The following is a 26581-nucleotide window of genomic DNA, read 5'->3' as shown; positions in this document are numbered from 1 at the left end:
TCAATATCTAATACAATTATTCATTTATCAACAGGGAGAGCAGAAATGAAAATTTTGCATTGTGGTGTGTGTTTCTTGGAGATGGATGTGAAAGGTTACAGATACTGTGAATCCATATTGTTTCATTAACCGAATATGAAATAACTACATTCTTCCTATCTCGCAAAATGGGCTGACCAGTTAACATTGTTCTGGTCATTAATGTTCATGAAACCCCTAGAGCTCCTTGGAGGAAAGGTGCAGCTTAACGGTAAAAAAAAATGGAATAAATAATTCTGAGCTGCCTACGGAGCCTCTCTTGAGAAGAAAATTGCTGTATCATTCACTTGGGGACTCTTTGCTGCTCATTAGACCTTCAGCCGTGATAAGATAATATCTCATTTCATTGCAGTCTGCTTGGCATTTGTGAGTCAGGCAGATTCCTATGGGAAAGCCAGGTACCTTGGTTAGCTGCTACTTTTTTTCTTCTCACCCAAAGAGATTTTCTTTTCTTAGGTCGGATGTCTGCAAATTGAAGTTTGAAGGGAAGACATTTTATGTGATTGGCGCCCAGAAGGAGGTCAGAAACTGTTTTTCTAGCTGTCTGTTGTTGTGTGTGCAGGTGTGTATGTGCAGGAGAAAGAGTCAAGTGTAAAATGTGCCTTTAGTCATGTAGCCCCCAAAAGACCACGATGTTAAAGTTTGTGATGAAACTGGAAGTTTGGAGTTAAATAAACACCGGCTTTGCACATTTAAGAATAAATTCAGTGAGCAATACTGTCCATATACCCCTGTGTAAAAATTAGACTGTGATAGACTTGAGAAATAGAAAATTGAACTTCCCCCTACCTCTGCAATTTGCCAGAATGATGAAACAAATGAATAATACTTGAAGATAGCTATCAGCCAGTGCTGGTTAGAGTTTTATAAACAGAGTCTGTAAGTCCAGGGAATCTTAAAATGTAGGTTGGCTTCATCATCTGGGAGGAGGCCATTACTGAAACTTTGAGCCTCAGAGCTAGGTCTGGAAGTTTCTGGATTTTCTTGACCCTAGTTTTTGGTTTAAGCACTAGATATTCAAGAATGGCAAATAAGTTTTTAAAGTCATCCAACTCTGATTGAGAGTTAGACAATGCTTGGAGTGTTGAGAAGGATTGTGAAGCTGTTATTTATCAGAAACAGGGCCTGGATGGGTTAGTAATATCTGCAAAGGGTGAGGAAGGGGGGAATACCATTTCAGGGACACTTCTAAGAACACAGTAATGCATCAGTTACTTCAGATCTGTTTGCTAAGTGGCAGGATGCAAATAGGTAAATTCTTGAAGGAAAAACATGAAAAACATACACTGTGTTTAACATGCCCTTTCTTGTTTTGTTATTTTTTTATTAGAAAAAAGCCATGTTGGCATTCCATACTTCAACACCAGCTGCCTGCAAGCATCTTTGGAAGTGTGGGGTGGAGAACCAGGCCTTTTATAAGTAAGTAGCTTTTATTCATTTAATCATAGGTTTTAAAAGCACCCCTGGAACCCTTTATGTTTTGCAAACAGCTGCATATTCATTTCTTTTAATATAGTCCTTTTTAGTATATTTAAGTGAATTATAAATTTGGTGCATTGTTCAGGGTGACTCCCAACCACTGTTGGCCTGATCAAGTCCTGAACTTTATTTTATGTTGGGTGTTTCCCATAGAATTGCTGTGGGCTTTTTTTTTTTTTTCTTTTGATATTGCTATTTCCATCCAGCCTGTCATAGGATCTGTTTTCGGTTCGTGTCTCCTCAGAAGCAGACCTTGAGAAGAGTTTTGTGCAAGTAGTTTCTTTGGGATGTGGTTACTGAACATACCAATAGGGGAGTGGAGGAGGGAGAAATAAGCAATTTAGGACACGTTATTGAGCAGTCACTACTCTGAGCAGCTGGGTTCAGCTCTGCTGGGGAACTCTGGCAGACTGTAGAACATGCCTCAAAGTTCTCCCACTGACCAGCAAGGAGGTTGGGCTGTTTATGTACTAATTCCCCATTCATTTTGGCTTAGAGACACTTACGAGGGCAGAGTTAATACTCTCTGGCCCCTCTGGCTTACTCTGAGCATGGGTTGAATGTGCTGTCAACACTAGAAAAAGAAACCTTGGGCAGGGAGTCACACATGTTCATAGTAAGAAGGCTTCAATATATAGAGATGAGAGCCAAAGGTTTGTGGGTGGAATGCCATCAGAGTCTAGGACTGTAGAAAGTCATTGCTGGACAGGACTTCAGAAACCATCCATAAAGCTCTCAGCTTTCAAAAGAGGTTAAAATTTAGGATTGTTCCATGAGTTCTAGCTTCTCCTCTTTGAGACACTTGCTGACTGGAAGAGCAGTGGTGATGGATGCATTCAGGAACCTAGCCAGCCCCGCCTGGGGTATCAGCACCGCTCACCCCTGGAGCTCATCCAGGCGGCTTTTGCTCTATTCCCCGACCCCCTCCCCACTAAAATACTGTCTTTCTTATTAGACTTACCTGAAAATGCTGAATCTCTGAATGTCCTGGGCTTTGGCTGACAAGGACCATCAAGAGAATGAAGGCTGGAACAGTGTTTTTCAAACCCCTTTTCAGCCACAGAACTCTTTCCCTTAAACAGAAAGTGTAGGCAAAGCCTAATACGTAAAAAAGATAAAAATAGAGAAGCTGTGTTGTTGGTGGGGACCAGAGTTGGGATTGGGGACTGGAGACCCTTCACTCGTTGCTCACTGCTCCCCAGGAGGTTGGGTGACCAGTTGTGTGAGTTTGCCCGGGACTTTCCCAGGTTTAGAATGAGAGTCCGGTGTCCCAGGAAACCCCTACATCCTGGGCAAATCCTGTCAGGAGCATGAGATGATTCACAAATTGCTGTGCTTCTTGGAAGGATGATACGTATCAATGAGACCTCAAGGCATCTGTGGGTCCCCTGCAGTGTTTGAGAACTGGTGAACAAAGAACACCTGATGGCCTCTGAAAAATCAGCATGTCTAGACCTCTCCATCCACGTGAGAGTGGACAGAAGGAAAGGCAGACTGTCTGGTGCTCTTAGTCTTTACTTGGAGCCTGCACATTTTTTTATTTTTGTTTTTAATCGTTTAAAAAATTTAGATAATACTCATATACCATAAAATTAACCCTTTAAAGTATATATTCAGTGATTTTTAGTATAATTCACAAAGTTATGCGTCCATCACCACTATCTAATTACTTAGGACATTGAGTAGGTTTTTTTTTGCCCACATATTGTTTTACCATGTGTAAGCAAGTCAGTTGGTATATGGAGTCAAATAAAGGTAAAAACAGAATTGAAAAGAGGGGGAAGAAGGAGAAAAAACCCCACAATCGAAGGAATCCATTTTGGACATTTTGGGATACACTCATTATCTGGCAGCAAACAAAGTGGTCTGATAATTCTGTCATTGAATGGCCCAACTAGGCATATGAAAGAAACCACTTCCAATCATCTGTAGATGCTTCAGAAGACCCAGGGAGTGTAGGTAGCTGTGAGCACAGGTGGCACCCTATAGAGTTGGCCGAGTCCTTGCTTCAACACCTCTGCTTTGGTTGGGACAGGCTACCCCATCTCTCCCATTAGGACTTCTAATCACTAATATTTGTACTGATCTGAGTTTTGCCCAAACCTTGTGTTCCTCCATTGTCCCATAACCATCCCCGTTCCTTAGGAAAGAGGAAAGATATAGCTCGTCCTGACCCAGCTGTGTGACCTTGGGCCAGTGCCCGGCCACAGCCTTCTCATCTGTAGAATGGAGGGAACTGGGACTCAGGCATAGTTTGCTTGCATCACTGTGGCCTAGTGTTAAGGACTGTGGGCTTTAGAAGCCAACAGACTTGGGTTAGAATCTTGACTCTGTCGCTTACTAGCCGTGTGGCCTGGAACAAAACACTGAACGCTTTGAGCCTCATCTTTATTTTTCATCTGTAAAATGTGATTGGCAATCCCTGCCCTGCAGTGTTTAGTTCTGCTAGGCACATTGACCATCAATAAGCGGTAGCTGCTGCTATGACTACGACAACTACCCCCTCCACTAACGGTGAAAGTCTTTCGAGTGCCAGTTGGTCGCTGAGCGCAGTCACTTCTGAAGGGCTCTGATTCTGTGACGCTCAGGAGTGGGCCCCTGCTTCCTCCCCTGCTCCATCCCTTTCCCAGGCAGTGCTTTTGGCCCTGCTTCCAGTTGACTGGCACTGTGCCTTCATGGTTTCAGCTGGCAGAGCAAGGGCCCTGATCTTGTTTTCTGGGTTGGGGGTGGTTTGCTCCCTCCTTTTCACTTCACCTGCCATGAGAACAGGGAGGCCCAGTGGCCAAGAATTCCCTAGTGTGCTTTTAACACATGACTATGATGCTAGTTGTCAGCTGGCCCGGGGCCACTGACCAGGTTTGAAAGCCCTGACTCTGAGATTTGCTGCCTGGGAACAGAGCCCAGAAGCAGAAACTCTGATTTTCCCTCCTGCTCCAAACCCCAGAGGATCCCCAACACAGACTTAGATAGTCACCACCTCAGAGCTTCCTCTATGCCGTGTGTTTTTAGGTGCTACCACCTAAAATGAGCCCTGGAACATGCCATTTCTGGGCGCTGATTCCCTGAAAGCACACTGGATTCCCTGAAGGGTTCAGTGGCTCCCTGGTGCTTCCATCTGATGAATCTTTATCTCACACTAGCTTTATGCCACGTCAGTGCTAGGCACTGGGGACACAGTGGAGGCTCAAATGAAACTCTCTGTTCCCAACTTTGTATGGAATTGTGTGCAGGACATAAAGGCAGTCCCTAATAAATTCCTTATCTGGAGTTAGTGTACATTTTGTCAAAGGAACAGTATTATACTTGGTTGTCAAGGACCCAGAGTAGCTCCCTAAACTGACACCTCTCACACTTTAGTGAGCACGTGAATTACCTGGAGATGCTGTTAGAATGTGGATTCTGGTTCAGTAGGTCTGGGTGGGGCCCAAGAGTCCATATTTCTGATAAGCTCCCCAGTGATGCTGAGCTGCAGGCCCATGGACCACACTTGAGTAATAACGTTCTAAACCAGAGGTTCTCAGCCTGACTGCATGTTAGAATCAGCTGGGGGAGCTTTTAAACAATACCATCGTGGACCCTACCCCAACCCAATTAAATTGGAATCTGGGTCCTCACAAAAATGTGTACACAGGTGTTCATAGCAGCATTCTTCATAATAGCTAAACCAAATGCCCATCAACTGATAAAAGGATAAAGGAAAGTGGTATATCCATACAGTGGAATATTATTCAGCCATAAAAGGAAGGAGGTACCTACTGATTCCTGCTACAACATGGATGAAACTTGGAAACATGATGCTAAGGAGTAGAGGAGATAAGGAGTGGAAGAAGGAAGGGACTGCCAGTGGGTACAGGGGCTTCCTTTTGGGGTGATGAAAATGTTTTTTTGATGAATTTTTAACTTCGTGCATTACACTGAAAACCACTGAAACATAAAATCTAAAAGGGTGAACTTTATGTTATGTGAATTCTATTTCAATAAAGCTGTTATTTTAAAAATTCAGAATCTGGGATGAGGAGACTAGATGTTGGTAGTAATACACCTTTCCCAGGAAGTGTGAACCTGCAGCCTAGGGTTCAATGCTCTAATCCAGTGATTCTCAAAGTTAGGGTCCCTGGACCAGCTTCAGCATCCCCTGGGAACTTGTTAGAAAGGCAGATTCTTGGGCTCCAGCCCAGACTTACTGACTCAGAACCTTGTGTTTTCAAAAGCCTGCCAGGTGATCCTGATGCTTTCTGAAGTCTAAGAACCTGCATGGCTAAAGCATTATTTTAAAAATACAGACAAGCCTGGGTTTGCAGCCTGCTTCCTCCAGCTTCTATGATGTGACCATTGTTAAGTGACTTCACCGTTCTCTACCTCAATTTCCTCATGTAAAAATGTGGATTGCTTCCTCCTAGGAGAGAGCTGTGAGGATGAAATGAATTAGTGTATTTAAGATGCTTTGGATGGTGAATGGCCCCTAGTAGGGGCTCAATAATAACATATGTTGTTATTGCTCTGATTACTCCAGAAGCTGTAAACCATGGGAAAAAGGGAAGTTGTATTGTTAGTTCTAGAGGCGGCCTTTAGAGCACCACCCAGTGTGCTGACCTCCATCCCCAGCCCCTGTAGTAGCAGGTACCAGAGGAGAGAAGCTAGAGGCAGGGGTGAGTGGAGGCGTGGTCCTGCAGAGCTGTGCTGTGTGTGCATCGGATGATACTGACACTCAGAGAACACTTTGCCTGTTGCAGGCGCTGTCCGCATGTGTGCACACCTCACATATATTACCCCATTTAAAACACACCTTCAATGTCAGGAGTGGGCAAAACTCCCTAGTGCCATGGAAGGGTACAGTGGTCTCTGGGTACAGTGGCTCTGCCCTGGCAGTTCTGGGGTGGGAGTGGTGGAGAGCTGTGACAGCAGAAAGGAAAGCAGTGATGAAGCCACCATGTGAATACACAGGTGTTGCCAAGTCATGTGCTGGTCAACTGGGGCCTGGATTTCTCTGTGAGGTCAGATGTTTGAGGAGAGTCAATGCTTCTGTGCTGGAATTTTGATGGGGAGTTGGAGGTGGAAGTGGGGAGAGGGCAGGCCTGGAAGCAGGTCGGAGGAGAGAGAATTGCTATTTTCACTAGGTTGTGCCTTGATTGCCTTCGTTGGGAGGAAGACTTTTGCTCTGGGCTCGTTGATGGGAGAGCCTGGGAACAGAGAGCTGGAACAGGTCAGCTAGAGCTAGAGCAGGAAGGCTCTTTTACTGGCCTTCGGAGTGTTTGACATGGTTCCCGGGATTGGTCATGGCTTAGAGGATTGGCTTTGGTAGCTCAATAGTGAGAAGGCAATACAGAGGTCTGGAGAGTGATAATGGGGGTGGGGGAAAGGGAGAGAGGGAGGGAAAGTGTTATATAATGAGCAGGTAGTACTCTAGGTGTTTTCAAATCATTTAATCTCATTTAACCCTCCTCAGAATACTATGAATTAGGTATTATAATACCCTTACCCTTTAAAAAATTTATAGAGAAACTAAGGCTCAGAGAAGCTACATGACTTGACCCAAGGTCACAGGATCAAAAGCAGGAAAGAACCTGGACCCTTGTTTCTTCAGGTAAAATGCCACCTGGGAGTCATTCAAGGAGAATATGGGGACTCAGAGTTTCTCCAGTGCAAGTAGGCTGCCTTGGAATGACCTTGGAGTGTTTGACAAAAATACAAACTCCCAGACCCCTCTCCAGACCTGCTTTATGAGAATCTGTAGTGATGCAGCCTGAGAGCTGGTATTCTTAACCCCTCCTCCAGGGGCAGCTGACGCACAGCCAGGTTTGGAAGGACGACTAGGTGCATCTTCTGTGACCCAGCCACCTTTCTCTTGCCCCCGTGCATTTCCTTCTATCCTACTCTCTGTTTCTCAGTTCCCAGGGGGTTTGTGGGGTTCAAGCTCTCAGAATAAATTCCTCTGTTAAAATTCCATTAAATATCTCAGCCCAAACATTACAGGGCGTCTCCCTGGACATTTGGGAGGGTGTGGGTTTGGTGGTAATGCTCTCGGTAGAGTGTCTATGAGCAAATGAAATCATGCAAATAATCATCAAGGGCACTCAGCTGCCAGGAAGAAACCAACGCTTTTTTTCAGTCCTCTCATCCTGAGCAGACAGCTATTCACTTTCTCTGTACAACGTGCCTTCTGACCTGTTTTTCTTGAGGCACTCTGGGTTTGTGTGGTTGCAGTGGAGCACTGAGGCCACCCACCAAGGGGCTGTTCTGGGTGTAAGGAGAAGACAGTGGCCTCCACATGGGACTTGGAGGGGCAGGAGCTGAGGCTGAACCGGTGAGAGACAGAGCCGCCCACTGCTGCCCAGAAGAGCCCCCTGTCACCGGAATTGCTGTGCTGTCCACACCCCTTTGAGCTTCTGGCATCTTGCATAAAATGGGCACAGAGTTGAGTCTGAATTTCAAAAACTGTAATTAAGGGCTTCCCTGGTGGCGCAGTGGTTGAGAATCTGCCTGCCAATGCAGGGGACACGGGTTCGGGCCCTGGTCTGGGAAGATCCCACACGCCACGGAGCAACTAGGCCCGTGAGCCACAATTACTGAGCCTGCGCGTCTGGAGCCTGTGCTCCGCAGCAAGAGAGGCCGCGACAGTGAGAGGCCCACGCACCACGATGAAGAGTGGCCCCCGCTTGCCACAACTAGAGAAAGCCCTCGCAGAGAAACGAAGACCCAACACAGCCAAAAATAAATAAATAAATTTAAAAGTCTTTTAAAAAAAAAAACTGTAATTAAGACTCTTGTGGTGTGATGAATTGGGAGATTGGGATTGACACGTATACACTGATGTGTATAAAGTAGATGACTAATAAGAAAAAATAAAAATAAAAAAGATAACAACAACAAAAACAAACAAAGAAACAAAAAGACTCTTAGTAATCTTTTTAGCAGACTTCCTTGCCCCGAGGGCCCTTAGGAACCTAGAACAATAACAGCAAAGCAATAAAAAAAGCAGAAGCTGCTTTAGACTGTTTCTCCACCCTCCATCTCTGAGTACGTCGGAGCAACAACCCTGCTGAGAAGATGCGGAGAGGCATCCGGTGGTGGCAAACGTGTCAGGCCCACGGCTGTCTAGGGCTAAGGTTGGAGGTGTGGGGAGCAGACAGGCCCAGGGCAGGCACATCCTCAGAGGACCGGGCACAGTGAATGCTGCCCCACGTTAGCCAGGCTTGCTGGGCCATCTTCTCCTCTTGACTGGGTGTGGTCTGTAACCTGGCTTTGGCCAGCAGCCTGTCCTAGGTGTCCAGACCCCCTGCGGGGTGTGGATCTCATGTGCTCTGCTTGTCCTTAGGGCTCCCACATTGTCTTCTCTGGGCCCTGCCTTGGCGGGAATCCCCTTCCCTGGGCTTGCGCCCTCCTTCCCCTGCCCATCTTGCTCTCTAGATTTATCCTTTGTAGCCAGGGCCCTTCTCTGTGGGTTCAGGCTGTTTACGAGAGTGTTTCTGTGGCTTTCCATTGTTCTGAGGACAAAGACCAAATCTTTAACAAGGTCAAGTCCTGCTAAATTAGGGGGGAAAACACGTGAGCCAATGTGTGTAAAACAACCGTAATAACAACACCGGGAAATGCATGTCAGATCATCTTCTTAGTTCTTCCAGGGCTCAGGCTCAGAGCTTTTGCCTTCTGGGCTTTCTGCCTAGAACACTGCCATCACCCGCCCTGTTAACACCTTCCCTCCCCTGGATCTCAGCTCAAAGGTCCCTTCCTCAGGGCACCTTCTGTGGCCCCCAGACCAGATCGGCACCACTTTCACCCCAACACTTTCGTTGCATCTTTTCCTTCATACGTGCACCACAGCATGTAATTTACATCTGTTCACTAATTTATGGGGGTTTCTAGATGAATATCTAGGCCCTCTGGGCCTTACATTCCACAAATGCAAAGTCTGTGTCTTCCTGAGCTTAGCACAGGAATTAAGTGCCCTGTGCGGCTTCTGGGCAGCCCATGTTCTAGATTTTTTTTTCAGAGTGTTTTTGTTTTGTTCTTATTTACGGGAAGGGCTCAGAGGTGCTGAATCAGTGCTTGGCTGGGCATCTGTTCCTCGTGTATCTTAGTCATCGACCAACACGGGTTCTTTTTCTTTTTGACCGCGTGGCACAGCATACGGGATCTAGTTCCCCGACCAGGGATCAAACCCACGCCCCCTGCAGTGGAAGCGTGGAGTCTTAACCACTGGACCACCAGGGAAGTCCCAGCGCGGGTTCTTTTAAAGGGCACTAGGTCGTGGTGACTTAACCCTTCTTAATACTCAGAAGCCAGTGATCGTTTCCATGGTGACATGGGCCCCTGATGCCATCTCCTAGAAAATACACAGTAGGTGGGTTCTATGTGACACGGTGAGTGACCTGCGTCACCAGGAAGCTGTTTTCTGCTGCAGCTCTGGTACAGGTACAGGCAAGGAGGTCCGTCCAGCAAGGAATTTAATGATGCCCTGTGACCCAGCCCACCCTCTCCGTATCGCTCAAGCAGAAACTGCGAAAGAATTCCTCCGATCATCAGTGTTACCTGGTCCTTTTTGCAGGTCGTGTCCCAGTAGTAGATTATGAGACCAAATGTGTGGGTCCTCAGCAGCATATAAAAGAATGAAAAAAGATTGCATAGAGAAAATCAGATTGCAATACACATGGTGAAAGTAACTTTTCTTTCAGGTGTGTGTGTGTGTGTGTGTGTGTGTGTGCGCGCGCTGAGTCATACAGTAAAATGTATTTCTTTCTTGGTGGTCAAAAATATCCGATTACCACACTCTATGGCATGTTCTGCTTGGACTTTCCAAGGTCGCTGCCACCTCTCCTCTGCTTTCTCTTACAGGTATGCAAAATCCAGTCAGATCAAGACTGTGTCAAGCAGCAAGATATTTTTTAAAGGAAGTAGATTTCGATATAGGTGGGTACCCATGCTTCCATTTCGATGATGGGGTTGGGTTGGGACAGCTGATGCGTTGGAATATGGTACTCATAAATCAGTGCACTTTGGCCTGTACCCATTTTGGTCCTCCCTTTCCACTCCACTCATTTCTTATACCCACAGGGGCCCTTAAACTCTATAGTAATGTCCCCTCGTAGAGGAGAAGGCATGGATTCCTAGAGCTGGGTCAGACCACTGTGAAGTTAAAAAAAAAAAAAAAAAGTGTGTGCACCCCTCCCCTTCTACTCTGAGTGTCTGTGCACAGACACTGTGTTTCTGTCTTTTGCAGCGGTAAAGTTGCCAAAGAGGTGGTGGAGGCGAGCTCCAAAATCCAGAGGGAGCCTCCAGAGGTGCACAGGTGAGTGGGGTGGTCCCCAGGGTGCCGGGAGATTTCTGGGATGGACAGAAGGATTTAAAGGCTGGCATCGCCAAATCCACTCTAAGAAAGAAAGTAAGGACACCAGCTGCCTGGCCCTATGCTGTTTTCAGGCCCTGATTCCTGGCATGGCACTCTCACCATCCCCCATATCTCACTCAGACAGATTTGGCTGGGCTCCATTCTGAGTTACTTGCTCTGTGTGGAGCCACTGCCCTGATTCAGCCTGGAGGGTCACGTGAACAAGCAGGAAGTGTGTGAGGCACGGGTGGCTAGGTTATCTCCTGGCTGAGTCCGTTGTCATGTCCTCCTAGAACTGCTCTCTCTTCCGGCCTCTGTTCATCAGATGTGGCCAGTTCCCATTGGCCCAACTCCTTCTAGGCTATTTCGCACGAGGGGGTGGGGTACTCATCTCTCATTGGACCCTTTGGTCCCAAAAGCCACTTAGAGGAATGACGAACTTAGTCATTAGTGGGTCAAGGGTACGCTTCTACATTAACATGGCAATATATGTAATTCTTAGGAATTAAATATTCTCTTGATCGTGTTGTACTTCTTACCAGCACAGTTTACACAAATCATTGTACATCTTAAACTTCAAACATGCTAAATATCTAAAGCAGAACATTCTTATCCTGATGTTCCCCCTTCTGAAGGCAAGATCATCATAAGATATATTCTTTAGGAAGTTCCCACACAGTGGTGGGCACCGGCCCTTCCTTCCCCATCTTTGAGCTTGGAGTCTTCCTATGCTCAGATTTGCCCAGTCTCCTCTATCTCCAAGGTGACCCAGTGAACTGGGTGCCTCTCACCTTGTCCTTGGGGCTGTCAGGCAGGAGGAGGCCATGGCCTCTCAGAAGTGCAGCTAAGCCAGCCAGTGTGGGCGTCCAGACAGTGGAGCAGCCCGGCGCGGGCTCCCACACAGGGGAACAGGACCGCAGTCAGCATGCAATCTTGTGCAGATGTGTACAGAGAATAATTCATCCCTGGTTTTGGGTGACCCAGTGGGAAGCTGTCACATACAAGTCTGCAAAGCAGTCTCTCCTGCTTTCAGAAGCAGGAGAAAACTGTGGGCAAGGGAATTTGGAGCGCCTTGGCTGGGACACCTTGGTGCAATACCTGTGAAAGTCTTAGAGCTTAGTACCTGTTGATGACAATAGTCATTTTTTAATAGTCTTTTTATAACCCCTCCTCTGCCTCAAATTGTGGTTACTCAGTGCAGCAGAAACAAAAAAGAAAACATAATTGAACATATCATTTAAATGTTTCCAGAATCTTTGGTCTAGAATGACCTCAGGGATCACTCAGTTTAGTGATTCTATTTTACAGATAAGGGAACTTGCGTCTCAGAGAAGTTAAATGATTTATCTGAGGGCATAAATATTTTGGTGGCAGAACTAAGCCTAGAACTCCAGCGTCCTGCTCCTGAGTCCTATCCTCTTTTCTCTGTTGCATCTGCCACCCGGAAAGCCTCTGCATTCTCCTAGAAGCTGGGGGGCAGACCTACCCCAGGGGCTCAACTGGGGGGCAGACCTACCCCAGGGGCTCAGCTTGGTTTTATTCTTCCAGCTTGAAGCTTGAGTGTTTGATCTTAAAATAAAAAGAAATACTCGATTCTGGAGAGTCCCCTTGATGGCACAAAGTAAGAAAGTGTTTTTAACAATATACTTTCAGAGAGACATATTCCAAATATACAGAGCTTTCCAAAAGCCCATAGTTACCATCGATGGATGATGGTTAATGAGATCAGAGAAGAATTTTTAAAAATACTTCTCTTTTAAATTTATGTTTGCACAATTTATGGGAATTAAGGCTTCCTAGGTCAAGGCTTCTCAAACTGTAGCTTGAACAGGGATCACCTGGGGATCCTGTTAAAATCAGATTCTGATTCATGAATCTGGCATTTCTAATGCTCTCCCAGATGATGGCCATGTGGCTAGTTCATGGTTTGCACCTTGAATAGCCAGGCTCTAGATAACTGCTGGGGGAGGGGGTGAAGGGAGCAGATTGGCCCTAGTGAAAAGCTTTTCCTGGAGTGGACTGAACCACCAGAGGGGATGGGAAATGAAGCATCCATCAATTTATAGTTTTTCTTTTCTGGAATTTTCTAAAATCTCCCAGGATATTACTGCAAACAAGACTCTATAGGCCCGTTCAACACTGGTTCACATGTTCTTTCTTGCTCTTCCACTACCCGCTTTTACCTGTTTGTGAAAGCCTATTGAGTTCACATCCTCTGGATGCCTCTCTGGTCCTCAGTTCTTTGGCAGTATCTCTCAAATCTCTGACATTACAAGGAAGAATTTGTTGGAAGTAATAATACAGAGTAAGCTCTGGGAGGACAAAGCTTGTGCCTATCTTGGTTATCTCCATCTTACCCATCACTTAACACAGTGCTTGGCTATAGTAGGAGGTCAGTAGATATTTGCTGAGTGAATGTATGCACTAGGAGTGTGAGATGACAGCTTCACATCTGTAATTTTCTGAGACTTGAGATCTGTCCGTGGTGCTGCCCTGGGGACCTCACCCTCCCAAGAGGCAGCACTGTGGTCAGAGCCACGGTGATGTGTGCCACTTTCAGTAGCAACGTCTTGTTCCTTCCCAGTAGCTGGTTGCATGGTAGGAAATGTTTCTCTTAAACAATTATTGTATTTTCGAATTGTTTTGACTTCCTTGATGTGGCTGTCAAAAGTGAGAGTATAGTAATGAGCTCTCTTTATCTGGCAGTGCTCAGAGAGGCCTGCTAGTCTAGAATGGTGATGGTAAGTCTTCAGTCATCTTTCCTCTCACTTGAGATTCTCCTCGTCAAAGAATAGCCAGTTCCTGGACTCCTACTCCTGCTGAGATATGTGTGACACAGAGAAACACACACAAAGACTAAGAACACTGTCTTGGGCTTTTTCTTTTTTTCAAAAAGAGAAGAAGCTCACTCTCATTTTAGCTCACTGAACTTTGCAGATGACAGGCTCCCCAAGTGAAACCCTATCAGCTGGCTACTTGGTGAGAATCACCTGCCCATTCCAAGGTCCAGTGAGGCGGAGGGCTTGCCCATATTTTTAACAGAAGACAGTGCAACACCTGGTCCCTGCCAGGCATTGTCGCTTTATTTATTGCCCATAATATGGGCAAGGATGTGGACAGTCTCCTCTTCGGATGTCCAAGGTCTGAGAGTTCAGGGTCAGCTCTTTAAGCCTCCTGGGCATAGAGCCACCACCAAGGGATACCCAGAAACAGCACTTGTACCTGAAATGAGCACCCATCTAGGAGTCCTGAATGGGTCTGATCTCGGCTGTGTTGCTATGTCTTGCATAAGTCACTTAACTTCTCGGATCATCAGTTTGTTCATCTATAAAATGAGATTCTTATATCTTTCCCCGACTTCTAGGTTTTGTTATGGGCATTAAAATAAAGGGTATTAAATTTATAAAGTACCATAAAAATGTGAGGTGGTGATATTATTATTATTATCTCTCATCCAAAAATGGGAAGCTAGAATCTGACAGACATGTTCACACTGAAGTCTCTTCAGGTGGAGTTTTTACTCACAGGCCAGTAGCACTTCCTTTCATTCCTAGGAGCGGTTGCATTAACTCCACTAGCCTCGTATTTGTTGCTCGATTTTATGCAACCATTTCTTGAAGCCACTCTTAGAATATGCCTGCAGTTGCCGAAGGAAACCTTTCTACTCAGTAGAATCCTTAACGGCAGTTTCACTCAGAACCTGTTCTATGCCAGGAGTGCACGTGAGTGGGCTGCAAAGCAGGTCAGGCATTTTGGCCGAGTCGGCTGCTGCGTGCGCTCCGAGGGCGGGGGGAACACAGCACAGACCCTCACCTGACAGGCAGCAAAAGAGCCTCCATAAAGGCTCACTAAGGGTCCCTCCCTGTTGTGATATACACAGTAATTTCTGGGGGAGGGGAACTGCTACCAGTTCAGCTGGCATGGATGGTCAGAGATGGGTGATTCAGAGCTGGTTTGTGCAAGAATGGAAAATGAGTTTTCAGAGGTCAGAAAACTACATAGTCCAAACAAACATGGCAACATGTGCTTTGCAGAACTAGGATCACAGTCATGAAGGCCACAGGGCTAATGGAAATCCCATGAAAAGCTCAAAAAAATGAGAAGCCTTCACAATAAAAGAAGTCACCATTGCCCATGGTGAATTTTAATCTCCCCTTGTTATTCCTTCCTTCCTTTCTTCCCCCTGCAAGGAATCCCCACCTCCACTTCTTTCCCTGTAAACCCACCACCCCTGCCAGGACTTACCGCTGACGTCACCTTCCCTGGGAGGTCTTTCCTGGCTCTCCCCTCACTCACAGCAGGATCACGTGCCCCTCTCTGGTGCTCCCCTGGGGCCTCGGCCGTCAGTCAGTCTCTTCCATGAGACGTGTGCTTTTCCAGCTGTGGCTGTAGCACATTAATGAGTCATGAAGTGAAAATAGTGGTCAAGACCAGCACTTTAAATGAAATTAAATAGAATGGAAAGTAAAACATAGTGGCTCACACATAGCAAGAGTTACTAATGTTGCATGAAACATTCTCTTTAGCTGTGTGTGCACTTGCGGGTGTGTGTGTGTGTGTGTGTGTGTGTGTACAGAGATATGATATCAAATGTAGTTTTTAATGTGAGTCTTGGTCAAAAAAGTTTGAAAGTCATGGTTCTAGAGAGTAAGTTATTTAAGGTGAGGACAATGATTTCCCAGAAGAATACATACATACCAGCTGCAAGATAAATGGTTGTAGAATGAAATAATGAAGAAAAGAACTCCATAGTTAAGCAAGTCCTTATAAATTTCCTTCCCAGTCAGTGGCAGCTTGGCGGAGGGGGCGGGGGGTGGCTTTTAACTCTAGATGCTAACAGCTTCTTCCCTGTGCAGCTCCTATGCCCAACAGAAATGCCTGGGCTGTAAGGCAGTCCCATCAACTGGCCTGGAGAACACCTGTGACAGTCTGAAATGGCAACTTAATGCCAAGTTTACTTCAGTTTCAAACTGAACACCCCTTAACAAGATGCCAAGGGAGGTGCTATAAGGCACATGAGAATGGATAGGTTAGTCTCTGCCCTTAAGTTGCTTTATCAAGGTGGGGCTGATTAGTACCCCAATAATTACAGGGCGACAAAGGTGACAAATGTGACGAGTTGTGAAAGAAGGGACAGTAGTGTGAGAAGGAAGGGGGAGAGGGAGTTCGTTGTGAAGGCAATCCAGGAGGGCTTCAAGAAGAAGGAGACATTTGACATCATCTTTGAAGGATGGGTTGGTTTGGGTTTTGACAGGAGACATGGGGATGGGAAGGGTGCTGAAACACTCACCAGAGGTACCCCACATCCTTGTCTGTCAGGGCAGACAGGGTAAATGGGCTTCCTGTCTATCAGCCAGTAGTCTTGACGAGACACCTTTCCTTGCCACCTGCTGCCCATTGAGCTACTGACATACATGTGCTCCTTTCAAAAGGAGAAAGTGGAGCTGGTTTCTGTGGTTGGTTCGTGAGTGGGGTGTGAATTTGAATGGGAATATTAAGCATCGATATTAAATGTTGGACATCCAGCTCATGGCTATAGAGAGCCTGTGCCATCTGCCTGGCAGAGTTTTTTTGTTTTTGTGTTTGTTTGGTGGTTGTTAAATTACTTTGAGCCATGCCCTTCATTCACTTTTCTGCATATGTAGTTCAGTGATACCTGCCTCTTGTGTACTTTTGTTGCCCATGTCTTTTTTCAATGCCTTGTCTTGTCACATAGCATGTCCAAGTCTGATGACATGTGGGGAAATACGTTTTCTTTCACTGTGTTGCATTAGAACACATGGACATTATACCATGTATCAAGACCTTAAGGATAACAAGGGCTGTGTGTCTTAAGTGCTATGTCATCTCTACCACTGGCCTAATGCACTGTGTGAGTCTAGGGGCAGTTCCCAGCTCGGGTAGCCAACTGAGATGGAAGGGCCGGTGTTCCCAGTGGAAACCAGTTCCCCCTGGCTTGTGTCTGTTTTCAGAACCAGCATCACTCAGAGCCGCAGCTCCCACTCCTTGAACAAACAACTCATCATCAACATGGAGCCCCTGCAGCCCCTGCGGCCGTCCCCCAGCGAGCAGGAAGAGGAACTTCCACTGGGTGAGGGTGAGTACACTTCCTTCCAGAGCCTGGCATTGCAGGCTTACCCGGGGGGAATGAGGGAGGCACCAACCCTGGGTACCTTGGTTAATGGGTTGGGGTAGGGGTCAGAGTGAGTCATAAACTGTGTTTTTAGTAAATAAACTCTTCACAGCTGGAAGACTGCATTATATTGAGAGTTCTATCAGTTTCTCCTGGAGAGAGTTCACTGGTACAAAGCGTTCCTAAAATTACAAGTTAAAGCAGTAGCGGTGTTAGACCCATACTGTCCAATATGGTAGCCATTAGCCATGTGTAGCTATTTAAAATTAATTTTAAGTGAATTAAAATTAAAAATTCGGCTCCTCAGCCACATTAGCTAGATTTCCAATGCGCAGCAGCCACGTGTGGCTATTGGCTACCGTGTTGGACGGCTCAGACCAAGAGCATTCCCATCATTACAGAAAATTCTGTCAGATGGTGCTGTTGTTGACTGTAATCACAATTAAATTAGTGGTTGTAACGAATTCTCCACAAATATCTCTACACTGGTCATCCCCTTTCTGCCTCACTATTTCTATGTCCCTTAATAAGAATTCCCTTTTCCACAGGGCCTTGTCTGACAGTTTTGATACAAGCTAAAATATATACGGTCCATTTCAGCCCCAAAGTTGTTATATTTGTAAAGGCTATGATATGTGTGCTTCTAGGCTTCTTTTTTGGCTTTGAAAGGCTTTACTTCAGGGAAGAATCTTACCACACTGCTTACTGCAGACACCTGGTGAGGCAAATATCACTCTCATTAATTTCAAAGTAAATTTTTTAAAATGCACGTAAAATAAAATTATTGGAACCTTGAACCCAAACATAACATGCTTTCCTTAAATTTATGTGATTTTGGTTTCATCATTTAAAATCTGGATACTGGGCAGTTTCAAGAAGGCGGGTCACTGTGTCCCTGAGAGATCACCTTTACCTGCAGCTTTAAGTCAAGAATCCCTTCCATAGGGGAAAACGCTTCAGCCCATAATAAGAATATGGCTTAGGATGCAGATATCCTTGGGAGAGGTCGCAGCAGCTGATTCACACTGAAGCATAAGGGGTTTTAGTAAATCTTTCCCTGAAAGGAAACTTTAATGGTTGGAAGGAGGACTGGGCAACGGGATGCCATAAATTTCATGGGTGGAAGGAAAATGTGCAAGATACAAAGGATGGGGTCTCAGGAGACACCTTGATCCCCAGCTCAGCCACAGGATGACGATAACCAGAACAATCTTGTTATAATCTCCTTTATGCTCTGTCTCGACAACCAACTCCGTAAGCTCCATGCTAAATTAAATTTCTTAGCCCAGGGGTCCCCGGGTCCATGTTGCTTGTCTACATTTTTCAGCACCTTCTCTGTTTTTGTATGTTCCTCAAAGTGCAATGAAAGCAGCTTTTGTTTCTGATCACTAGTGATTTTCTGGGCTTCCTCCCATATGTCTGGAAGTTGGTTTGAGTGGAAATCATTTTTTCTGGAGGTCAGGATTAACCCAAGTTTGAATGAAGGAGGATATGGCTAATGGAGAAGAGGAGGGGAAAATAGATAACCCAAGCTTAGGATTGTGACTTTGCCTTGTCTGCAGAGATGGAAGCCTAGATGGGAATAAAGCTCGGAAGACCAGTTACCATGGGGAATATGGAAGCCAGGCCACTGATGCCTTGTGAGCACCCTAGATGTGAAGGGGAGCCTGGGCAAGCTTTCCCTGGACAAGCTTTCCCCGGACCCTTCATTCCATTCAATTAATAGAAACTTCTGTTTTGCTCCATTTTCTATAATGAGGTTCCATTTCTAAATACTAACCTTGTCATTAACATGACAACTGTGTGGACAAGAGACTTATGCATTATAATTAACTGCAATAAAAATTAAAATTTCCATAATATATGATAGGAATCCATGAGCTACATTTTCAATTTTTCCAGTTATTTAAAATATGAATCTTTAATTCTTTCACCAGCTGTAAAGTCAAACTGATAGGTTTCTCTGCCTAAATGTCCAAAATAGCTCTATAACTATCTAATAAAATTCTCTTTTCTAGGAGAACTGTCCCCTTATCGAACATCTTTGTGGGTTTTGAAACTCAGGCAAATCATAGCAACTTGCAGGATATAGTATCAATTTAAAAGGAAGAGAAGTAGAAACAACAGTATTGTTAAATGCCCAGTATATAGAAAGAACTTTCCCAGTCTAGAGAAGAGAGCAAAATCTTCTTAGGTACCGTGAAATTCAAAGTTATGATTCCCACAGTCAACATAGCTACGTTCTTGATACCCTTATATCTCAGTTACTAGTTTAGAGTCAAATTCTGCTTCATGTGTCTTGTCTTTGAGTATCAGGTAATGGGATTTAAACATTCTATAGGGATAGATTATTTAATAGATCTATATGTCTCTGATATATAAAGAGAAGAGAGGCAGAGAATACAGCTTTCAACAAAGATGTCTCCACTTTTGTGGATGGCAGATGCAGTGTGATGAATTTAGTTTCACCCTTGTGTTTTGATATTGCAACTTTTTATGTCTGAGCAAGAGCCAAATTGAAGAAATTAGAATTTCACTCCTTCCTTAATACAACAGCTCTGGCAAAGACATGGTATACAACTAAGTAGACCACACTTAGCTGTGAAAGTTGCTGTGGCCCCATGAAGATGAAGATACTCTCTTTTCCCTGGAGACTCACAGCCTGTTGGGGAGACAGCAGTGGGATCACAGAGGTGAAGAGTAGGTTCTACCTCTGCTGATTGGGTTGCATGCTCACTTTTCTGTGTGCCTCACGAGATATTAGTGCCTCAAGCTGCCTGAAGAGCCTCTTGTTCCCTTTCAGTCTTATCAGAGTATATGGTGTAAAGTTGGGGGCACAGGAATGAATGGATGAGACTGACAGGCAGGGGGAGTTGTGGGTGGTCTAGTCAACTTGCATTGGATGCTTCTGTGGCTTCCAGGGAAGGGGGGTCGGGGGAAGAATGAAAGGTGAGGCAGAAAGTTAGAGAAGGACCAGATTGTGATGGGACTCACCCAAATTGCTGGAGAGTTTAGACTTTAACCCAAGGGCAGTTGGGAGGCACTGGAGGATTTCAAGCATGGACCTGATTGGAATTGTGTTTTGTATCTCTTGTGTGTGTGTAGAGGACAGATTACAGATGGGTACGGCTAGAGTAGTTTTTCAATCTCAGCACTATTGACCATTGAGCTGGATAATTCTTTGTCAGGGGCTGGCTTGTGCTTTGTAGGATGTTTAGCAGTATCCCTGGCTTCTATCGAGTAGTACCCCACCAGTTTGGACAACCAAAAATGTCTCCAGGTATTGCCAGATGCCCTTGGGAACAAAACAACTGCCTGAGAATTACTGTGTTGGAAGCACAGAGACCCCACAAGAGCCACTGCAATAGCCCAGAGACTAGATTAAACGAGGGTTGAGCTGAGGCAGAAGGTGGGATGGGGAGGAGGCAGTGGGCTCTAGCTAGTAAGCAGCAGAGTTGCTGACACACGTAAGATGCCTGTGGATTCCTGTCCAGGTGCTGCCCTTGTCTCCAAGAACTTGAGAGGGAAAAGACCTTAACCTCTTTGGAAATGAGACTGTTCTGAGACACAGGAAGGTTCAAGTGACATGTCAACATCAGAGAGGCAATGGCAAAAATGATTTCATTTAGATATGGAGCCTTTGGAAGAGTTAGGTACTTCACTGAGCTTCAGACACAGAGTGGAGGAGATTCAGATATCTCTGCTTACGTTTGATGCCGTTATTCCTCATCTCTATATAATGGCTCCTATTCTTGTTTGGGGGATTCAAATCACACATTTTGAAATTGGATCCATAAACAGGTGAAGGTTGGCAGTCTGAGCCCTGTTAAAAGAGTTGTCTGATTAGGAATTATTAAAAAATCAGGTTGGGAGAATAAAGAAGGACCTTAACCCTGACCCTTGGAGGCACCATCTCCTGGAGGTCATGGGAAGGGCCTGGTGCCTTGTCTCGCATGGGTGCCATGGTGGTGACATCTCTGCTGCCGTCATGACTCTCAGTGGTCCCGGCCACCCATTTGTCTGACAATCTCTTTCTATTCTTCCTGGAACTTCAAGATCCTCAAAGACAGCTGGGGAGAGCATGATTGCCCAGATGAACTCAGGGGCATTCTGGGAGAGAACGCATAACCCCATTCACCCAAACGACAGCTGAAGGATTATCTCTGAGGTTGGCTGTGTCTGTAGAGAAAAAACAAAATCAGTTCCTAGGCACCACTAAACAATGAGAAAGTTTTCAATGTTACCCCAAAGTTGCTCAGCTACAGGATCTGAGTAGGTTAGTGCTGTGGAAAGCTTTAGATGAGAATAGCAAACCATTTGAAAAGTACCACTTAGAGTTAATGAAAATTTCCGGAGAAGAAAAAATTGAGAGTGGGAATTGTTCTGGGTGAAAATGACATTTTCAGGAGTGATTAATCTGAATAAATTCACATGCAAAATGGAGTCGGGTTCCCACAGTGTATACAGCAAAATTCTTGCATGTTTTATTAGTATAGTATATTTTTCGTTAAGGAAAAAAGATTATGGTAGAGAAGGGGAATGGAATGAATCACGTGAGACTTGGTAGCTGGCAATTACCAATGCCCAGTGAAGGTCACTCTTGTCCACCAGAGTGATGGTATGAGCTGGCATGATTAAACAGGCAGGAAACCATGCTTTCTTCTCCTTGGTAGACACAACTAAATAAGAGTTGAAAATGTTTGACACCCTCCTGCTGGCAAAACAAAAGCACAATGGAGACACCAAAATTTCCATAAAAGAATGTCTTGGGGATGGCAATGTGATTGGTTTAAGGGTGGCTTAAAGCTGCATTTGCATACGATTGAGAAAATGTCTATATCGATGAATAGATGGGAATTAAGTAGGGCAGTAAAACTAACTCTCCCGAGCCACACTTTCGCACTGTCCCTGTAAGTGTGTATGTGTGTTTGTGTGCGTGCATGTGTATGCGAGTGCATGTGTGTGTCATGGATGTGGCTGTGTGGGGTGGGTAGGGGGCAGTGGGGGTGTTTTAAGGGTCATTTACAGTGTCTGGCTCTAACCATAGGTGACTTAAGTTGGTGTCATGGAAATTCTAGAAAATCTGTATGTGAACCTATGAAGGCATTTTGAGCATATAAAAAGCGTATAGTTCTCACCCATCAAGCAGGCCATACTTGTGACCCCACCCTGCTCCACCCTAACACTTAACAGGTGACCCGCGGGGCCAACTGTGGTCTCCATGTGCAGGTTTTTCTGTACCATACCAGGCACAGCCTTTCATACCCTACACAGTTGTTCCGATCCCGTCACTGTTGGAATCTCTAACAGCCCACGGCTGCCATGGTTACACTGACTCCAGTGAGTCTGGTCTCGTCCCTGGTTATCTGATATGAAAATTTTTCTCCCTCTTTTCTTCCTTTATAGAGTTCCATGGCCAGGGCTCAAACAGATTTACCCTCTTCTCAGGGTGTCATAGTCTCTCTTCCATGCCATTTTCCCCCATGTGCCAAGTAATTTCTTCCTTTTGGCTTAGGGTATGTCAGGATATGCGTTGGGAGTGACGCACTGGTCTTTTCGAAATTTCTTTTATGTCATGTTTCATCAAACAGTAGGAGCTGTTTCTAAATCCTGTGGGACCACCTTTCCCCTGTGGTTACCGCTACCTGGTGACAGCAGACCGTTAGCACCAGCTCTAATTACTCTTGTCCCTGCCATTGGGTTTGGGGTGGCTATTTGTTCGTATTTTCTCATTGTAAAACTAATTTATCATCTTCTAGAAAATCTAGAAACAATAAAATAGCATAAACAAGGAGAAAAAGACCACCTTCCAGATTGTCCTACCTGCTGGAGCCAGTCGATGTTAATGTGTTAATAATTTTTGTCCCTATGTGCTTTAAGGCCATTTCCGTCATCCTGAGTGTAAAATTTTTTAAATTCCTGCTTTGTTTGCTTAATGTTGAAAACGTGAGTGCATGAAAACATATGATAAATTGAACTGTAGGTCAAACCATGAATTGGGAGCATATTTAATGCGAATGTGGACACATAGGTTAATATCCTGAATTAGAAAGAACTCACACAAAGTGCTGTTTTAAGCATCTTTTTGGCATTGCTCGGGTTTGGGCTCTCCCAAATTTTCCATTTAATGGCACCCTCAGTCTCCCACTGCTGACAGGCATACAGCAGCCGAAGCTGCTTCCACAGGAGCTAGGAGCCTCCGCAGAGCAGAGGCCAGCTTCTGGTTTTATTTATAACTGCAGTATCGGATTAGCAGAGACAAAATTCAGAATTCTTTATCACATTTATTGAATTCGGGAAGTTTGGGTCGGCAACTCCTCTAGGGTAGGACATGCCAAGAGCAACTTAGGGAAAGAGATAAAGGCCTCCTGAGTGAGCTCTGCAAATTCATGTTTGCAAGCTCTTCAAAGCTTTCACCTTCCCCTTTGGTGCTTTTCTTTGGAGTTGGTGTCATCTTTGGAACTTTGGTTTCTGGTATTTACTGATGACTTAACGTACTTGAAAGAGAGCTTTGTAAGTTGAAGCATTTACACTGCTGGAAGGAAGCTAAATGCTTTGTTCCTGATGCAATTTAAGTGTTTTTATCTTACAAGGATTTTGTATTTTACATCAAATGATGCCAACATGTGTATCATTTCAGTTCTGTAGTTGGCTAAATGCCATAAATTGTTCATTTTAAGAAATATCGTATTCCTCAGCATAAACACAGCAGTGCTTTGGGTAGCTGCTCTGTTTCTGCATTAATGCCTTGCACCAGTGGGGAAGCACAAACTCTGGTCTCAGCTCATCCACCTTTGGGAGCCTCGTATTCCTCGTCTCTGAGACAAGAAGATAGGACTTGAGCACCACTCAAATGCTTTCTAGCTCTAAATTCTTCAGTTCTTTTGCTTAACGTCAAGGTCAAATTCCAGGACTATGGTTTGAGGTCTTTCACAATAAGTATGCGAACCTGGGGACAGGAATATTTTTCATAGCTTTTGGGGGTTAGAGGGAATGTTAAGGATGTTCTAGCACAAGGGTTGGCAAACTGGCCAGTGCTGCCTCTTTTTTTTTTCTGGCCCAAGAGCTAATGGTTACATTTTAAATGATTATATAAGTACCTACATAGTATCCTTGATTTTACCTCTTGGCCCACAAAGCCTCAAATGTACTATCTGGGCCTTTAGAGAGAACGTTTGCTGATCCGTGATGTAGCACACCCCCTCGGGATTCTACAAATGAGAAAGCTCAGAGAGGGGAGACCGTTTGCCCAGAGTCACGGAGCTGGGTGAGTACTGGGGTTGGGATCTGGTCCTGTTTGTCAAATTCCTGGCCCAGGTATCTTAGATGACATCAAATACATCTAAAACAGTTCCACTTCTTCTCGCGAAAACAGAACCATTAACTACGGAACTACATTTAGTTTTCAGTGATAACAAATGAATTATCAAAAGAGACATCTTATCCTGTATAAACGTGGGGAACCTCTGTGATTCAGTGAGAAGAGCTGCTGCATGTTCGGGGCAGGGTTTGAGCGTTTGGCCTTCAGTCACAGCCTGCCAGGGCCCTGTGACTCCTCAGAGACGTCCAGCCCCCAGGACCATCACCCTCCCTGGGCACCAGCGGTGGGGAGACTGTGGACGCGTGTGCCACACCAAACAGAATTCCTCGTAGACCCGGGTTGCAGGGCAAACAGGCTTCATGCAGGAAGGCTCTCTCCCCTCTGGGAATCATGTTCTGATTTTAAAGCTGAATTTGTTAAATAAGGAATGGCTCACTCGGGGCCTAGTTCTAATTACTCATAGTCTGTGTTGAGAATCTTTGTCTTATTAGTGAGAACAGTTCAGTTCTGAGCTTCCCAGATCACTGCTCCTGCTCAGGTTGGCACTTGGCTGCCACACCTGAGTATTAATAATCAATTGCTTTAAAGGATTCAGCTGGGGTAAAAAAAAATATATATATATATATGTCAGTCAAATGTCCCATGAAGTAATCTGGTCACGGTCCTTGAGGGTTAGGATGTGAGCCAGGCAAGAGCGTCAGCATGAGCAGCTGTGACAGCCGGAGTGTGGTCTGTGACAGGGAAGACATTCTGCTTTGGCCCTTGGATAAGAACACATTCCCACCACGTCCCTAAGAAACCGCAGGAGAGGAAAAGTGAAGATATTGCTACACCATTGTCATTAGAAAGCAGAGGCTATCATTTTCTGGATTCCACAGTCAGCATGGGGTTCTATTTTCTACTGTTTCTGTTAGTGGGTTGGTAGTGAGTGTTAAGTAAATGTTCTTTGTGATACCCAGGCTTACATTGAGGCAGGAGCTCACAGAATCTCCCATCCTCCCACCTCTTTGGTTAAGACCCTGTGCCAATTATGTGAAAGAAAGTGTTGGGCAGTGTAGGCTAGTTCCACTCTTTTAGGGAGGTGCCTCAGGCAGTACGGGCAGGGTTCAGAAAAGAGGCTCTGGTCAGTTGGCACAAGGCTGGATGTTGGGCGTGTCCACTGGGGTGCACGTCCAATGCCATCTGCAGAGTGGTGCAGCTTTTCCCTTGGTTTGGCTGATGGAGAATTGGAGGCCCTAGAGCCATGGCTTCCAGGCCCTGGATTTATACAATGGCCCACTGGGGTGGAGGAAATAAGTATTCAGACTTCTATTGGGATTTTACTTTTATCACCTCCTCAAAAAATTTCTATTGCATAGGTTTTATAATGGATATAATATATCAAGAGAACTGTACGTGTATCCAATTTATAAATAAACACTCATTTTTTTCATAAGTATGAACAAACGTATTTCCCCCCAAAAAAGGTTTGGCTATAGCTGCTCTAGATCTTAGCGATGAATCTACCAAGAAGAAAAGGCAGGGCATGTTTTTGAAACTCTCAAATCCCTGTTCATGCCAAAACTCCAGATTCCTAAAATAGATGCGAGATCTCTCTGCTCCAGTTACGGTGGTGACAGGCCATTCTACATGCTTTTGGTCTTCATGCTGGTGAACCAGGATGAGTCATCCAAGCACAGTCTAGACCTTTGCCAAGCTATTTGGTAGGTGCTGTGTCACTCTCACTGAAGTGTTCTGTGGTGGCCCTGAGTCCCCGATTTACATGAATGCTGGACTCTCTTTTTGTTGTTGTTGTCGTTATTGTTTCAAAAATCCTTCAAATTCTTTTTTTTAATTTATTTTATTGAAGTATAGTTGATTTACAATGTTGTTAATTTCTGCTGTACAGCAAGTTGATTCAATTATACACATACATTCATCCTTTTTCATATTCCTTTCCATTATGGTTTATCACAGGATATTGAGTATAGTTCCCAGTGCTATACAATAGGACCTTGTTGTTTATCCATCCTATATATAATGGTTTGCATCTGCTAATCCCAAACTCCCAGGCCATCTCTCCCCCACCCCACTCCCCCTTGGCAACCACAAGTCTGTTCTCTATGTCTGTGAGTCTGTTTCTGCTTTGTAGATAAGTTCATTTGTGTCATAGTTTAGATTCCACATATAAGTGATATCATATGGTATTTGTTTTTCTTTGACTTACTTCACTTAGTATATTAATCTCTAGGTCCATCCATGTTGCTGCAAATGGCCTTATTTCATTCTTTTTTTATGGCTGAGT

General features: G+C 45.0%; 1 protein-coding gene across 6 annotated transcripts in view; it reads left to right on the top strand.

The window, feature by feature from the left end:
• Positions 1-26581, top strand: part of FRMD3 (FERM domain containing 3) — a 371558-nt gene that overhangs the window by 301914 nt on the left and 43063 nt on the right. For all 6 annotated transcript variants that reach the window (XM_068552180.1, XM_068552178.1, XM_068552177.1 and 3 more), the window contains 5 exons: positions 496-559; positions 1370-1458; positions 10351-10425; positions 10736-10804; positions 16816-16940. In XM_068552180.1, the coding sequence (XP_068408281.1) occupies positions 496-559; positions 1370-1458; positions 10351-10425; positions 10736-10804; positions 16816-16940 (422 nt within the window). The remainder of the gene's footprint in view (positions 1-495; positions 560-1369; positions 1459-10350; positions 10426-10735; positions 10805-16815; positions 16941-26581) is intronic.

The sequence above is a fragment of the Eschrichtius robustus genome, chromosome 10 (genome assembly GCF_028021215.1).
Source record: "Eschrichtius robustus isolate mEscRob2 chromosome 10, mEscRob2.pri, whole genome shotgun sequence".
NCBI classification, from domain to species: Eukaryota; Metazoa; Chordata; class Mammalia; order Artiodactyla; family Eschrichtiidae; genus Eschrichtius; species Eschrichtius robustus.
The sequence above is the reverse complement of the archived record's forward strand: the minus strand, read 5'-3'. Positions and strand labels throughout refer to the sequence as shown.